Below are 17,095 nucleotides of genomic sequence, written 5' to 3'. Positions count from 1 at the left end.
GCCTGGTGGCCTCCGACGCTCCAGTGGCTTTGTCCACTGCATCGGGGCTTGAGTCCCAGAAGCTGAGCCCCAGGCAGAGGGAGGGTCCCAAAGCGCCGGCTCGGGCCAAGGTGGCCCACGCTGTGCTCGCTGGACACGACTGCCTGCAGGGGGTGGGGGCTGAGTGAAGGAGAAGGGGGATCGCGCCCCATTTAGCCGTGTTTGCCGGCCAGGATGGAGGGTGAGGGCTGACCTGGACAGCCAGAGCAGCTGGGAAAGGGAAATCAATGAGCGTCCAGATGCGCTGCCATTTTATTGATGATGCTTCGGGCCACTTTGTTCAGTGCTGGGTTGCAGGAAGCGCTTTCCCACTTGCCAGACTGAAGGAGCTAGACCCTGAGGACTAGCCATTGTTTCCCTGAGCACCCTCTGCCCGAGTAGGGGTGGAGAAGGACAGCTCAAATCTCGGAGAGGCTTGGGGTGGGGGCAAGCGTGCTGAATGCCCAGAAGCTCTGTTATTCTAACATTCAGGAGACAGAGAAAGCAGGGAGCTGGAGCTGCGTTTGGGCTTCATAATGCACAAGGCTTGGGCGCCCCCTTGTACGCCCTCAGCCAGCTAGGAGGGCTGGAGGACTGGCTGGTGTGCCCTGGGCTGGAGGGAAGTCTGAAGGCAGTCTGCAGAAAGCAGAGGCAGACGTCTCAACGGTTTCAGAGCCCCAGAAACAGTGCTGTAGCCAGAATGGGGGCAGAGAGTTAAACAGTGTGCTTCCAAATTACTGGGAAAGCCTGAGCTAACTGGGCTTTAGGGACCCAGCACTCCCAGAAAGGATGGAAACTCCCTAAAAAGGTGATGGAAACTTCGCTTTCCTTTGCTCTTGAAGCTCTTGGAGCAGAGAAAACAGATGCCTACAAGGAGTCGGGAATCGTATTTGTCTCCTGACTTAAAAAAAAAAATCTTATTTCGTTCTGCACTGGAAAAAAAATCAAATCAGGTTTCCCCTACTTGAGTGGGATTTACTTCCCCAGACGGAAGGGCTGCTTCAGCCCTCCTCCGCTACTGGCCCAGGCGCTAACCGTGTTTAACTGAGGCCATTTCAAGTGCTCTAAAACACCCCTTGGAAATAAAATGTAAGCTTTAATTGCAGTTCAATTACTTGTCAGCATTTCATATGATTTATGACCCAGTTCTGGTACATTTTGACCCAGTTAAAGACTCATAAATAATATAGTTTCGCTAGAAAGAATGAGAGAGGGAATAGAAGAGGTTTGTTAAAGGCATCTTTTTATTGTCGCTTCAGTGCCAGCACGCGGAATAAATATCTAGGGATGGACTCTTGAGCTGACTCTGTATAAAAGTGTGTACAGAGAGAAGGCAGTAGTGGCGTTTATAGAGAACCGGTTGGTTTTTCCTCCACGGAAAGAGCTAAAGCCACTCCATCATAGCTAAACAACAGCTATACTTTTTAAAAAAAGGCTAGTCCCCTTTTACCCTCAAAATGCCAACTTCAACCTCACAGGCAAGCTTATTTCCTCATTGATTTTCCTCCCCAGTCTGGGATTTCTATGCCCTTTCTTGCCAACAGTTATTCCTCACCTTCCTCCCTGGCTGCATAGCCAGCCGTGGAGCCACCCACAGGCCCTCGCAGATAAGTTCACAAGGAGGTCCCTGTGAAGGGTAGAAAGGCACCAGCGCACCTCCGCTGTTCCAGAGATTCTTCTAGTGCTGAGAAAATGTTTTCTTCTAGTCCACATGGGCGAGGGATGGGGGGCGGGGGCATGGGACTTAGGGGTATTGGGGCAGCCAAGGGGTCCTCTCCCCAAAGAAAACCTCAGCGGTTTTGGCAGAGCCGGGTGCATGGCTGCGGGATTTACCTAGAAAGGGCGCGGCGGCGGTGGAAATCGACTGGCGATATTTTTCTTTTAAAAAGCAGTAACAAACAAACAAAAATCCGTCAGCTATTATACATTATTATTTTTAATCACCTCGCCTGCCTAGCTCCAAAAGCCAATCTGTTGGATGTCAGCAGCGAGGCCTGGACCCGGGCAGTCTGCGTGCCAGGCCGCCAGACCCTAGTCCTGAGGTCCAGATCCTACTTCTGCCCGCCGCAGCCCGCAGCCCGCAGCCCGCAGCCCAGAGGCCACCTAGTCGGGGGCGGGTGGAGGCCCGGCCCGAGCTCCCGCCCCGGCTTTCCCAGGGCTCCGGCGGCTCGGCGGGTCCAGTCCCCGCGTTTTGCCGGCACAGCCCTGGCGCCGGCGGAAAGGTATGCGCCCGGGGTGCCCCATCCCTCACCTCGGCGCCCTGGGCCATCCCCTCCCCCGGCAGGTTCCCTCGAAGAGCTGGCCTTCCCGGCAGCTGGCTTAGCTGAGAAAGCGGCGAGTCGCGTCAGCAGTTTGGAGGAGAAAGTGCGGGTTGATTATTGACCCACGCCTTCTTTCTTCAAATGCCACATCCAACCCGGCCGGTTTGAAGAGAAAATGCCGCCCAGCGGATTTTTGCGGCCGGCTCTCGCCTCCTACGCTGCCTGGCTACCCCTTTCAAGTCGCGCTGGAGCAATATGCCATAAGGAGCAAGTGTTTGCTGTTTTGTGCTCTGTTTACAGCTTTGGGGCGCCGAGTCATAAATCTTGCCCAGCCATAAATGACAAAAACCATTGGTATGCATGAGGCCACCCTGGCCCGGAGTGCTTTTTGATTTCTCCCTTTTCCCTTGGCTTTGTTTTTGCTCTAAGGTGACACTTTGGCTCCCTGACAGTTTAAACATACTACTTATATTTTTAACACCTTCCTTTGAGAAGGACCGGCCGCTGACACCTTGGAATTGCACGAAAGCGCCATTTCTCTCTTTTTGCCACACACATATCCTTGCAGAGTTCACTTCTGAATCTGGGGAGTTGAGGGAGGCGTTAAGGAGGAGAAAGACCATCTATTCTCCTTAAAGTTTTGGCAATGTTACCAGGCACATCAGGCCTTTCCTCTGCTCAGCGTCCCTATGTACCACCAGTTAGGGAAGAAAATATAGGTGTACGTTCCTGCGGGGGGTCAGAACTTTATCTGTCTTTGCCTGAGAGTGAGCTGCGTGTTTGAACTGTGAAATGGGCACAGAAGACCTGGAGACCCAGGATTCTAGCACCTTTGTGTGTACCTGAGCCCAGAGTGTCCCATTTCACGGCCTGGACAACCTGCATCTCCCCCAGGCTACTTCCCTCCCAGCCGCCAGGATTTCAAGGGTTTCTACTTAAAAAATATAACCAAAGACATCCCAGTTGGCTCTTGGGGCGGTCTCCCGAGAAAGGAGGCCCTATCCCAGCTCCCCAGAGATTGGCTTTGAGGTTCTTGGATTGGGGGTGGCAGGTGAGGTGAGGTAAACTGCCCAAAGTCTGGGGAACTCTCTTCTCCTGGTTCCGTCATCCCTTCGCCCCGCAACTGGAAACGTCCAGGGCACAGGGTAAGGTGGTTTCCTAAATGGATTCCTAAGAAAGAGAGCCCCTTTGTGAGAGCCGTTTGTCCTCATTAGCATAATTTTCCTGGACTTCAGTGACGCCTAGGAGCGGGGAGAGGGAGGGCGGTGAGGGTTGGGGGGAGGCTGCCCTCCTCCCGCCGCCGCCGAGCTCCCCCGCTCGCTCCCATCCCTCCCCTCGCCTCAGCCCCATCCCCCACGCCGGCCCACGTTCCCCCCTAGCCGCCTCGGCCTCCCCTGCCGCCCGCCCCCAGCGCCCCCCACCGCACCCCCCGACCAGACGCTGCTCCGCGTGTAATATTCATAAGAAACATACCCACGTCGGTGCCACTAGCCCAGGCAGAGCCCTGCGCCGCGCTAGCGCTTATCTCCGGACCGCGGCTGCTGCCCTCGGGAAGGGCAGGGGGCGGGGGTGTGGGGGAGGGGAGGGAGGGTGGGTGGGTGGGGTGGGTGGGAGGGGGGGTCCGAGCCGCCCCAGTCCGCCCTGGGCGAGCCGTGCCGGAGCAGCTAGGCGGCCACGCTCTGCACCGCGGCGTCCGGGCCTCGGGGTCTCCCTCCCGCCCGCCGTCTCGGCTGATGCTGAGGGTCGGTGCCCAGCCTGCGCCGAGGGGACCCGGCCGGGCTGCGGAGCCGAGCCGGGCCGGGGGCCGGAGCCCGAGCCTGCGCTCACGGCGCTCATCAGAAGTTAAGGTAAGCGGGGCCACTACCGGCCGCTCTCGGCGCTGAATGGTGGAGTTTACGTCTCGGTGATTTATGGCTGCAGACTTAAATCTCGGTTCAAGAAGAGTTCACAAGCCGGAGCTTCCTTCCCGGCAGTGACTGATACCCTTACACTTCGAGTTCAGGCCGCTCTCCCATCCCCGCCCCCACCTCTTCCCTCTCGCTAGCCCAGCCTCAACTTTTCGGGGTTGGGGAGGAGGGGAAGCAGTGGGCGAGGGAACGCGGGAGCTCTTACCCGCTGTTCCCGCTGAAACTCGGGGTGAGGGCAGGCCGAGGAAGTGGCGGGAGTGGAAAAAGGGAGCAGTGTCTGAAGGAAGGAGGTTGAATTTGGGCAGATCTTCCAGAGAGACAATAGGGCTTGCTTCCTGCAGTCAGTTTAGCCTCCTCAACTCTTTCAGTTTTTGCACCTGGGGGTTACTGTCCAGAAACGGATCTTCTCAATGGAATCTCCTCCCATCCCCGGCCCTTGCCAGGGGATGCAAAGCAAAGTTTCCTGGCTGGCAAATCTCCAACTTCTTTACTAGGTTGCAAACTTTGGGGGCTGGGGTGGGGTGGGGTGGTGGATTATGTGGGCCCCAAGGTGGTTATCCGTTGGCCTCAAACAATAGGAAGGACTTTGGTGGGTGAATTCACATTTTAAGTTTATGGAGGTTGTTGTTCGCTCTTAAGAGTTTCAACGGTAGTTTTTATTATTTTATAAGACAATGCGTAACTTGACGAAAAGACCGTAAGCCGCAGGCCGGTGTAGCCTGTGATAATGAATTAGCAAGTCACATGAAATATTGCATGTTCAAAATCAACTTAATTTTGTTTTATCTAATATCTGCTGTTCAAGTGTCTGGAGTAATTTTCTTAACCTGACGTTTTATTTTACACAAGCCCAGTATCTTAAAAATTTATAATGGCAGACATTAACACTGCCAAATGTAATTGGAGTTATTTTCAGTGAAAGAACAGGAAACGGAGACATTAAATTGCTATTCTGTTTTAAATTTTATTTTATCCTTTATTTACTTTTTGATCATGGTATCTGTAGCTTCCTATCTATTTCCAAAAGAGAAACAATACTCCAGGGCTCAAGATCACATACAATAACTCCGCATAAGGGCTGCTGTAATTTTTAATTGAGGTTCTGGAAAATTAATGGTGCCTGTTTTCCAGATGTTGGTCAGATTGTTGGTTTAATAATGAAATCCAAAGGAGTCCATTATTAAAAACAAAATTATAATCATCCACTGCTATATGCTTATTACATTAATTTTTTCTAGTTAACAAAGTGTCTGCTATTCCTGGAATCTTAAATAACTTCAGGGCTCGAATACACATAGTTGAGGCATGAAGTGTAAGCCCTTTTCAAATTCAATTACAATGAATTTGTCATTGTAATTTTCTTAAATGGTCAGAGAGACTAACATTCTGATTGTGTGTGCGGAGCGACTATTTGAACTCACGTGAAAGTTTTCTGAGCTGAGTGAGAACCGGAGGTTGACCATGCAAAGGTGAAAACAAAAATAAAACATAGATTTCACTTATACAATATGTTTTCTAAATAAAAAGGGTTGAGAAGGCTTTCGATTGCTTTTTAGATTTCCAGGTTTGACCTTTACTTGGTGTTTCTGAAGCAGGTAAATAGGCCAAGTAACAAATATCAACAACAACAACAGCACAAAAAGATCAGGGAACTCTGGCAGGATTTTATGGCTTGTGCTTCCATCCCTCGTCCGGAGCCAAATGACCCCCATACATCACATTACATAGCAGTTTCTAAGACAGAACCTATTATCGTTAAGTTGGAAGGAGAGTTCAAGCCGTGGTCATGGAGATGACGCTGGTTTTTCAGGTTCCTGATGGGTTTTTTTTTTTCTCTAATCCATCATGTTTTAACAGGTAGAATTTGATAGTTGCCCTGAATAACAGGACCTCAGAAAGTCCAAGGCAGGAGGGTCTGGAGACCTTCTGTAACAGGGGCAAAGAGGTGGGAGTGGCCTGCTGGGACCTGCCTGAGAAATAGGGAGAGGGAAGGAGTAAAGAACTGTCCTAGATTTGAGTTTAACTTCCTGGAGAGGGTGTCGTTGTTGGTCCATCCCCACCCAGAATGTTCCATCCAAAGTTTTCTCTCCCCTCCTTGACCACAAGGGTCTCATTTGGAGGAGGTGGGTCATATCCCTGCACAAGGGTAGATTAACTGTCTAACAAGCTCAGCTTCTGAAATCGACAAGGGTCCAGTAGGGCTATTGCCTGAAAAAAATTTGTGCATACCTCTCTTGGGTGCTGGAAGGTCCAAGAAGGGCCTGGACGGGAAGTCACCCTGCGTCATGGTTCTTTTGGCAAATATCAGTCCTAAAGAGAGGATTGGAGAAAAAGTTGGTGACCCAAGCTCCCCTTTGCCCCCTTGCCCCTTCCCTATGATCTCCAGAGGGGAGGAATCCAAGTTGTGGAGAGGAAGGGACACCCAATTTTCTTCTTCCCTGGAAAAGAAGGGATCCAGAGCCTGTTCCTTTCTAGCCCATCAGGCCTTTCTTCGTTTGGATTCCAGCTCCCCAGACCCGGCTTCCGGACCTCTCACTCTCCTCCCCTCTCCCCGGAAAACACCCCAACTCCAGATGCAAGTTAAGCAAATATTTGTAGCTGCCAGTAAATTCCAGCGGCTTTTTATAGCGCGGCTCTCTGCGCCCGGGGCCAAATCGTGCTGCTAAATATTGCTGACCACTTTTTCTTTTATGGCTTTCATGTCACTTAGCTATTGAGAGTAAGATGGATTTGCGCGGAGCCCTCACGGCGCTGCGATTCTCGCCCCCCAGGTCTGCGCTGGGCGGCCATTGGCGGCGGAGCGTCACGTGACCGCGGGGGCGTGCCAATGTGCGCCCTCACGGGTGTCAAGCCCCTGTCAGAGTTTGCGATCAAGATCGTGAAACAACGCGATGCAAAAAGCGACCTACTACGACAGCTCGGCGATCTACGGTGGCTACCCTTACCAGGCAGCCAACGGGTTCGGTTATAATGCCAGTCAGCAGCCGTACCCGGCGTCCGCAGCACTGGGCGCCGACGGCGAGTACCACAGACCCGCCTGTTCGCTCCAGTCGCCCGCAAATGCCGGGGGCCACCCCAAGGCGCACGAGCTGAGCGAGGCGTGTCTGCGCACCCTGAGCGGTCCGCCCAGCCAGCCCCCGGGCCTGGGCGAGCCGCCCCTGGCCCCGCCGCCGCCCCAGGCCGCGCCCCCTGCCCCACCGCAGCCGCAACCCCCGCCGCAGCCCCCTGCGCCTGCCCCCGCCGCGCCCCCGCCCCCCTCGTCAGTCTCCCCCCCTCAGAATGGCAGCAGCAACCCCACCCCCGCCAGCGCAGCCAAGAGCCCCCTACTCAACTCGCCTACCGTGGCCAAACAAATCTTCCCCTGGATGAAGGAGTCTCGGCAAAACACAAAGCAGAAAACCAGCGGCTCCAGCTCAGGTAAAGGGCCGCCTTCCGGAAGAGGGTCCACTGACCTGGCTCCCAGCCCCCCAGGCCACTTCCAGCCACAACCAGCAAGGTTTAGGAGCGCTGGATTATTTCCAGAATTCACCACTCCTCCTCCCCCCAACTCTCAAAGGTTTCCAGAGGCTTTGCAACTAGGGAAGTGATTGGACTCTGCGCAGGAAACCCCAGAGAGAGACCTGATGGGAGTCTTTCCGGACCTCTCTTATGAGCAAGTGAGGCCTAGTGACTTTGGAGTCCCTCCCTGTGGCGTTAGGACCTTTGGGCAGAGCAAACCTGAGCAGCACTGTCTCTTTTTAGCACAGCTCCTCATTTCTAATGAAACAGTGGCACCCACCCCACAATGAAATGTGGCAGAATAAAAGCAGGCCTCCAAGTCAGAATCAATGCTCTGCCTATAATCAGAGCCTATTTTTAATTTTTGCTCCAGTAGATGGAGTGGCTGCCTTATCTCTGGGAAGGCCCTACTCAGACTTAGTACAATGAAGGCAGCCAGGGATTTCCTGGGGGAGGGGATGCTAATGGGAACCACATGGGCCTCCTGGAACCAGATTCCAATAGAGGACAGGCGCTGGGTCTTGGGCTTCCCAGCCTCTTCGTTTCCTTTGCCGCTGCCTTCTCCAGTTGCTAGTGCTCTGTTCAGAACCTGAGCATCTGGGACCATCCAGAGCCAGGATTTGGGGGGCCAGGGAGGAAAGGATGGTCAAGATTAGTGGCCAGAGCTGGGGCAGGCTGCTTGATGACGTGGAGAACCCTAATTAATAGCATCCAGCATCAGGGGGCTGGGCCTCCCCACCAGAAATGGAATCTCTTTTCAATGGGATCTCTTCTTTCTGGCAGAGAAGGCCTTCCAGATTGGAGCTTCCACTCCACTCGTTTATACTGGATAGATCAAATAAGTGGCCAGTTGAGGCAACTGTCCAATCCTTCAGTCAGATAGTGATGGAGGGAAAGGTTTATTGAGTGTATATTAAGTGCCCCACATTCCAGTTACTGTGAAGGGAATGAACATGGTGACGCCTGCCCACACGGAGTTTGTAGTCTGATAGGGCTGAAGGATCAGTAAATGAGTCAGAAAGTGAATAGCTCCAGAAGGGAAATACAGACCAGGAAGGCAAACAGGGGGTTCTGCTTTTCTGTTCCTTCCACACACACCCTTGGAGAGGCCTATGATTTGCAGCTTTACTCAATGACGGGCTACAGGCGCTTTTTCCCCACCAGGACAGAGGACAATACGTAGTTCCTTCTTCCCCTTTCTGGGCCCTGACAAACGGAGGGATCTTTGGGGCCTGGAGGAAGGAGGGGCCTGGCTGGGTCAGGGGCTGGGCGGGGCTGCAGGCAGCCCCTGATGCCACTCTTCCTCTCTCCTCTGATCTCGCAGGGGAGAGCTGCGCAGGTGACAAGAGCCCACCTGGGCAGGCGTCGTCCAAGAGGGCGCGCACGGCCTACACGAGCGCTCAGCTGGTGGAGCTAGAGAAGGAATTTCACTTCAACCGCTACCTGTGCCGGCCGCGCCGTGTGGAGATGGCCAACCTGCTGAACCTCACCGAGCGCCAGATCAAGATCTGGTTCCAGAATCGCCGCATGAAGTACAAGAAGGATCAGAAGGGCAAGGGCATGCTGACATCATCAGGGGGCCAGTCCCCAAGTCGCAGTCCCGTGCCGCCCGGCGCTGGCGGTTATCTTAACTCTATGCATTCGCTGGTTAACAGCGTCCCGTACGAGCCCCAGTCGCCCCCGCCTTTCTCCAAGCCCCCCCAGGGCGCCTACGGGCTGCCCCCCGCCTCCTATCCAGCACCCCTGCCCAGCTGCGCGCCCCCGCCGCCCCCGCAGAAGCGCTACACCGCGACGGGGGCGGGCGCGGGGGGCACACCCAACTATGATCCGCACGCGCATGGCCTGCAGGGCAACGGCAGCTATGGGACTCCACACTTACAGGGAAGCCCTGTCTTCGTTGGGGGCAGCTATGTGGAGCCCATGAGCAACTCTGCCCCCCCCCTCTTTGGCCTAACTCACCTCCCCCACGCCGCCTCGGCTGCCATGGACTACGGGGGCGCTGGGCCGCTGGGCAGTGGCCACCATCATGGGCCCGGGCCAGGGGAGCCGCACCCCACCTACACGGACCTTACCGCCCACCATCCTTCTCAGGGAAGAATTCAGGAAGCCCCCAAGCTCACCCATCTGTGATGGTGGGCTCGGGGCTGCGCGCCAGGAGAGTCCCCACCCCACCCCCGCTACCTACCTTTCTTCTTCGTTTGCTTTTTTTGTTTGTTTAAGGTTCTTCCCGCCCCTCCCTTTTCTCTCTCCTCCGCCCCCCCCCCCCGTTTTGTTTTCTTTGGTAACACGTTTTTATAGTTTATGTGACGTAGCAATCTTGGTTGCTGGAATGGCTGTCAGTATCAGTAGCGATATTTATCTCCTCCCGCCCCTCGCTCGGCCGCTGGCCCTGCACCTTTACCTTCTCTACTCTTTGATCAGAAACAGGGTATATGAACAAATTTTCTAGCCAAGTTCTTTGATGTGAATTTGTTCGTACATTATGGCTCCCGAGGGGAAGCGATTACTTTTTTTTTTTTAGTTTTTAGTATTTTTTTTTAATTGCACTTCTTGTAAAGAGCGAGAAAAAAATCAAAGGCGCTTTGAAACAGGGGCTCCCTGTGCAAGGATGACTAAGTGTACGTCTTTCCGTGTGTGTATGCTGGTGAACAGTCAGATTTATTTATATTTTTTTTGCAAGCATTGAATAAGTTTTAAATATTATTTATCCCCATCCGTTCGTATTTATATTAAAGAAATTCTGTACCCTGATTGTTCAGAAGGTTTCTTGGGCCTTTTGTTCAATGGTGTATTGGCGTACATAGAAAAAAATTTTATTCGAAAGGGAAATAGAATTCCTTTATAAAAACAGTAACGATGCAATAATACCAGAGAGGATCCAGCTTCTGAAAACAGTGATTTAGGTTTGTAACATCAAGCGAAACTGAAAAAAAAAAATCTGTAAACGCGAAAAACGCTAGGTTTGTTTTGAGAGTTCTACATTCCTTGCTGCTCACATTCTGAGAAACAAAACAAAAAAATAAAATAAAGTTTCTATTCTGAATAATATCCGTGTTCAGAAGGGATTCTTTGGCCGAAGATAAGGGTCTGCGTGGAGTCCAGGCAGAAGCGAACTGGCGGAGCAGGCCGCGGCAGCCCTCCAGCTCCGGCTTGAGGCCTGGCCAGGCGGCTCGCCCGGGAGCGCGGCGAATCCTCGGGAAGGCAGCCGGAGCTTCTCGCGGCGGCAGTTCTGGAAACGCTGAGCTGCCTGCCCGCTGGGCTGCCCGGTTCCCAGCTGCCACAGAGGCCGGCCGCGGGCGCTGGGGCTGCGGAGTGCTGAGTGCGGGAGGAACAAAGGCAGCCCGGCTGAGGCGCGGCGCGGGCCGCACAGGTGCCCGGGCAGCCCCGCCGGGGGATAAGGTAGGGCTGTCTTCTGCTCCACCATCTTCCTCCGGCCAAAGCAGACCAGCCAACGTCTTAACCCGGGGAATCGCCGGCCGCGCGGAGGATGCCGAGCACTTTCTAGGAGCAACTGGCCTCTCCGCCGATGCTTCGCTGTCCCTTATCGCGCCCGGAGGAAAGAATCACTCCTAAAATCGCCACTGGGTGCGGGGCGGCTCGGAAGAGACTGAGGCTCACCCAGGTCTCCAGCAAAAGAAGAGCTGAACTCCAAGGAGCCTCCCCGAGTCCTTCCATGGACTGCTTGAGTCCCAGCATTGGCTTCTTCCCGGAAAATAGGATTTGGCATACTCTGGATTTATTTCCTCTCCTTCTTCCCTCCCTGCTTTCCTTTTATGGCCCCAGGGGGAGGGGGAGAGAGAAAGGAGATTGGTATCTTTCTAATAAAAATGCAGTTTTACAAGTACTTCTTTTATTTGATGCTACAGGAGCTAAACATTACATTCCTACTGCTGGATTTAAGATAGAGCTGCCGACTGACTGGCTGGCAGAGGCAGAGGCAAAGGCAGGCACAGGAAAGGGAAATATTTTCATCTTCAGATTAAAGAATTGCTCGGAGAAGAAACCGAAATCTGAAAGTGCAAACCTCAGAACTACATCCCCATCAGCAGCCCCCCGTCAAAGCTGGAAGTGAGGAACCACCTGTGTCTGGGGATCAGGAGCATCTGATGTGAGAAGTAAATCCCCCATCTCCCTGGATTGTATCTTTCAGAGGCAGAGATGGGAAATGTCGCCATTTTGTTTGCAATCCAAAATATACATCATCATGGCCTCTATCTTTCCCCTGAGAAGCTCCTGAAGATGAGCTTTAAAAACAGGCAGTGGAGCCGTTTTGGGGGTACCTACTGGGCGTGACGGAGCTGCTTTTAGAGAAACTCCTGAAGTTTAAAAAAAAAAAGAAAAGAAAAAGGCTGGGCAGATGCAAAGCGAGGCAGCTGTAGAGATCTGGGTGTTTCTCTCACTGCTAGAGGTGCTTCCCCCAAATCTGTCCTGGGTCTCCTGCTATGTATTTTTTTTTCTTTTTAAAGAGTTTGGGCCATGGAAGAAGTAGATTTGCTCCCCACCATCCCCCACCCCAACCTCCCTGCTGACATATGGCGCACCTCAGAAATGTAGAGGCTGGAAAACCAGTCTTTTTGAGGACTGGAGCTTCCACCCTTTTGGTTGTTCAGACCTGAACACAGTAGGCTGAGACAAGGGGGTCTTCTTTTAAGTAATAATTTTAGAGAAGTGTGTAAAATTACCTGGGAGAAGACGAAACAGTGGTGGAGTGGGGGGAGAGAGAGAGAGAGAAAGCTACCCATCCAGAGATGAAAATCTTTCAGAGATCCCACTGTTTGAATCCGTTTCTAAAATCTCTAAAATCTACTCTTTAGCTGAGGGAGAACTGGTTTGGAGAAGTCCTTCTTCCCTCAGGGCAGAGATTTTAGAAAGGAGATTCCAATATGATTTCCCATATCTTGGCAGTCAAGACATTCATTTTGACTATCAAAGAAAAAATATCAATCTCAACCCCAGTTTCCTAGATATTAAAAAGAAATCCTTATTAAAATACCTCCTGAGTTAAAGTAATAGGTTTTGGGAAGATTTCAGTGTTGAATGGTCCAAAAAAAGGGTTTTCTTCCAGATGGTATTTGAATTAAGGCCGCTGAGGCCAGCAGAAAGCTCTCACCCACGCAGCCCCTGACAAAGCCTCAACGATACGGGGGCAGCGCTGCTTCCTCTCCACGCTCCCCCTCCCCTTAACCCCTCAATATTTTCTGGTAAAAGCAAATGCCAAAAGCCACCATCCCAGAGTCCACAAAGCACCTTTCCTAAAAGCAGCCTTATAACTCTTTTTGCTGCCAAAAAAGAAAAATCTTTAAAAAGACTAGTTTTCCTTGTTTACTTGCGTTTCCTGCTCTCCTCTTTGCTCGGCCACATTTGATCTTGGAAAGAGCTCGAAGCTGAAATGTGTTCTTAAGGGCCAGAAGCTGTCAAGGCTTTTGGTGAGCAAGATTGATCGCACTCAGACTTCCTTCAGAGCTTTGTTTGGAATAAAAGCAAGAAAACTGAAAAAAACCCCACATTTTCCAAAATAGCATCTCTATCTGTAAGGCAATGCTCTGGGCTAGTCAATGACGAAGTCCACTTTATATCTAATTTCCAACCCAAACCCCCTTTGATGCCAGCCTCAGAGATGGAGTCCTATCCTTGTGGCTTGGTCAGCCTTTCTTGTTTTCTATGTAGATTTTCCTCCTCCGACAATCTTTCTCTCCCTGGCCATCAGAATGATTTATTTTCCTGCCACCGATGCCTGCCGGCCAGGGGGAGTCTGATCACTTAGTCCATTTCAAAGGAAGCAAAAGCGAATCATCATCCTCAGGGTTTGGGGGAAAAGAGATACCTTCAGATTTCTCTCTCAGCCTCCTTCCCTTTTTCTGGCTTGGTGGATTTTTTCAAAGTTATTGTTTGGTATCTAAAGGTGTTATCTTTTGAACCCTCCAGCACAGTCCAAGATTCGCTCAGTCTCAAGTCTCCAAGTTGGAAAAAAGAAAGTGAAGAGAGAAACAGAACCTTTATAATTCCTCCTTGGGTCGCCCTCTGTCACCCGCGGTGCTGTTTCTCACAACAGAACCCGAGTGCAAACATCCCTGGTGGCCAAGAAGCGGGACAGTGCAGGAGACAGTTCGGGCTGCCAGGGAGCACTCACTGCATCTGAACCAAGAAGCCCCCACCAGAGCGACAAGGATGAGAAGAAGGGGAGGAAAAGAAAAAGAAAACAGGAGAGAACAAGCAAGCGCCTTCTCCTTCCGTGCTGCTAACTTCCAACAGACTTCCTGGAAATCAGAAATACTTACCGCACCCGAGCCCTACGGGTATGAAACCCAGAATGCCAGGAGCCGCACGCGCCTGCTCGGGGCGGCATTTCTTTGGCTGGCCGCCGCCCTGGCTACAGGGATTTGGACACATGGATCTGGGGTTGTTGTCTCGCTTGGCACATGCATCTATCTTTCTCGAGCCACTCCTGAGAAGTTGATGGCGCAAGAGGGTCGGGAAGCCTGGAGAGCCGCCTCCCGTTTTCCGCTTCCCGCTGGAGCCAGATGCATAGTTGTCGTGGAAAAGCCGGCTAACAATGGGCCGGGGTCCGGGGTCCGTGGGCGCGGACTCCGAGCTGGGCTTTGGGAGGGGGGCGAGGGCCTGAGGGAAGTGGGGGGAGGAGAGGTGGACAGAGGAGAGACAGGGAGGAGGAGAGGGGAGAAGAGGGAAAAAAAGAGGAAAAGAGGGAAAGACAGACAGACGGGAAGGAAAACAGAGACAGACCAGTTCTGAGATCCAGGAACTGGTTTATGGCGGAGGAGGAAAAGGGAAATAAAAGGGAGGAACCCCCCAAAAGAATCCTTCTCTCTCTTTCTGTCTCCCCCCGCCCCCGCCCTTTCCTCTCTCTGCCTCATCTCCCCTCTCCCTCTGCTTCTTCCTCCTGCCTCAGCAGAACTTATGTGGTTGGGATGCGGGGCCCTCGGGTGTCAAAACTTTAAGATTAATGGATTACTTTGTTAATGACTGCAGGCGTCAGACTGAGGTGCTTAAATGATTTGTGAGGTGCGAGGCGTCTTCCCGACAGTCCCAAACAATGCGCGGAGTGTGCGGGGGAGGCAGAGGGCAGCTGCCGCCGGGACCGGCTGCAGGGCTCACCACTCGCACGCACTCACACACTCACACACACTGCCAGGCGCACACACCAGATCCGTGCTGATCAGGAGGCAGGCAGGCACCCTCGCCCCCACGCACTCCCAGGCATCCCTAACCCACACCCACATATAGGTATTTTTGCCCTGAAAAAAGTGTAAATAAAGCCTCGCTGGCCCCCAATGAGGCGTTCCTTCCCGACTTTTTTGGATCAATCAAACAGACAGTGGCTTCTTTTGATTAAAGCCCAAATTGTCATTGGGCAGAAGCAATCATGTGACAGCCAATTCGGTCCAATTTCAACCTTGTCTCCATGAATTCAATAGTTTAATAGTAGCGCGGTCCCCATACGGCTGTAATCAGTGAATTAGAAAAAAAACACCCCAGCAGCGATCTTCTATGATAGATTTTTTTTTCCCTCCGCGCTCGCCTTTTTCCTGGGCCTTGCCCCCCCAAAGCCCCTCCAGAAGAGGGAACTTTTTCTCCGAGGGGGCTCCAAGGAGAAGGCCATGAATTACGAATTTGAGCGAGAGATTGGTTTTATCAATAGCCAGCCGTCGCTCGCTGAGTGCCTGACATCTTTTCCCCCTGTCGCTGATACATTTCAAAGTTCATCAATCAAGACCTCGACGCTTTCACACTCGACACTGATTCCTCCTCCTTTTGAGCAGACCATTCCCAGCCTGAACCCGGGCAGTCACCCTCGCCACGGCGCTGGCGGCCGCCCCAAGCCGAGCCCCGCGGGCAGCCGCGGCAGCCCAGTGCCCGCCGGCGCCCTGCAGCCGCCCGAGTACCCCTGGATGAAGGAGAAGAAGGCGGCCAAGAAAACCGCGCTGCCGCCCGCCTCGGCCGCTGCCGCCACCGGCCCTGCCTGCCTCAGCCACAAAGGTCAGTCCAAAGACTTGGCCCCTGGTCCCCGGACCCTCTTCCCCTTCTGGGCTGCCCCGAGAGCGGTTATGGGGGGAGGGGAGCGTGGGCTGGGAGAGAAGGGGGAGAGAGAGAGATGCTTGGCTGCTTTCCCTTCCCCTGTGGGCTCAGGAGTGGGTTTGATGTTGAGAAAAGGGATCCTGCGTTCCGCATTGATTTTATATATATATATATATATATATATATATATATATATATATATTTTAAGAAGGGGGTGGGGGAACTTTCCCTAACTTGTGTAATGTGGGATGATTTATTTGAGTTGGAACTGACCTCCTCTTGTCTAGTTGTCCTAGAGTTTGGCTTTTTGACAGTAATGAAGAGTGATAGATCGCTCTTGCTCAGCTAAGCAGCTGATGCATTAATTATAAATTGTGGTGTGGCTAATATAAAGTTTGCTCCCGGATGGAGAGGTTGGGGGGAGCTACAGGCAAGAATTTGATGGAGGTGGAAGAGATGGGGTCTCCCCGGGCTGGGCTCCCAGGAAAGGCAGCACAATAGCTTTACTGCATCTAGGGGCGGCCATTTTGTTGCAGTTGATCTTGTCTGCTATATTTATTCTCCAGTGGAATAACCCCGCTCGGACCCCTCCACCTCCAACTGTGCGTGTGTCTCTTGTTGGTTTCCCTTTCCGCAGAATCCCTGGAAATCGCCGATGGCAGCGGCGGGGGCTCCCGGCGCCTGAGAACTGCTTACACCAACACGCAGCTTTTAGAGCTGGAAAAAGAATTTCATTTCAACAAGTACCTTTGCAGACCCCGAAGGGTGGAAATTGCAGCGCTGCTGGATTTGACTGAGAGACAAGTGAAAGTGTGGTTTCAGAACCGGAGGATGAAGCACAAGAGGCAGACCCAGTGCAAGGAGAACCAAAACAGCGAAGGAAAATTTAAAAGCCTCGAAGACTCTGAGAAAGTGGAGGAGGACGAGGAAGAGAAGTCGCTCTTTGAGCAAGCCCTCAGCGTCTCCGGGGCCCTTCTGGAGAGGGAAGGTTACACTTTTCAGCAAAATGCCCTCTCTCAGCAGCAGGCTCCCAATGGACACAATGGTGACTCCCAAAGTTTCCCAGTTTCGCCTTTAACCAGCAATGAAAAAAATCTGAAACATTTTCAGCACCAGTCACCCACTGTTCCTAACTGCTTGTCAACAATGGGCCAGAACTGTGGCTCTGGCCTAAACAATGACAGTCCCGAGGCCCTCGAGGTCCCCTCTTTGCAGGACTTTAACGTTTTTTCCACAGATTCCTGCCTGCAGCTTTCAGACGCAGTCTCGCCCAGTTTGCCGGGTTCCCTCGACAGTCCTGTAGATATTTCAGCTGACAGCTTTGACTTTTTTACAGACACACTCACCACAATCGACTTGCAGCATCTGAATTACTAA

The 17,095-nt window shown here is 52.6% G+C and overlaps 2 protein-coding genes across 2 annotated transcripts; both read left to right on the top strand.

The window, feature by feature from the left end:
• Nucleotides 1-7,077: 7,077 nt before the first annotated feature.
• HOXA3 (homeobox A3) lies at nt 7,078-9,814 on the top strand (the record flags this gene model as incomplete). The annotated part of the gene is made up of 2 exons (XM_082847070.1): nt 7,078-7,603; nt 9,009-9,814. 2 exons carry the CDS (start codon nt 7,078-7,080, stop codon nt 9,812-9,814), a joined length of 1,332 nt encoding a protein of 443 aa, XP_082703196.1.
• Nucleotides 9,815-15,204: 5,390 nt separating this feature from the next.
• HOXA2 (homeobox A2) lies at nt 15,205-17,095 on the top strand (the record flags this gene model as incomplete). The annotated part of the gene is made up of 2 exons (XM_082846307.1): nt 15,205-15,679; nt 16,356-17,095. The coding sequence occupies exons 1-2, from the start codon at nt 15,301-15,303 to the stop codon at nt 17,093-17,095; spliced, it is 1,119 nt and encodes a 372-aa protein (XP_082702433.1). The 5' UTR covers nt 15,205-15,300.

The sequence above is a fragment of the Leucopleurus acutus genome, assembly GCF_964270905.1.
Source record: "Leucopleurus acutus genome assembly, chromosome: 9".
NCBI classification, from domain to species: domain Eukaryota; kingdom Metazoa; phylum Chordata; class Mammalia; order Artiodactyla; family Delphinidae; genus Leucopleurus; species Leucopleurus acutus.
The sequence above is the reverse complement of the archived record's forward strand: the minus strand, read 5'-3'. Positions and strand labels throughout refer to the sequence as shown.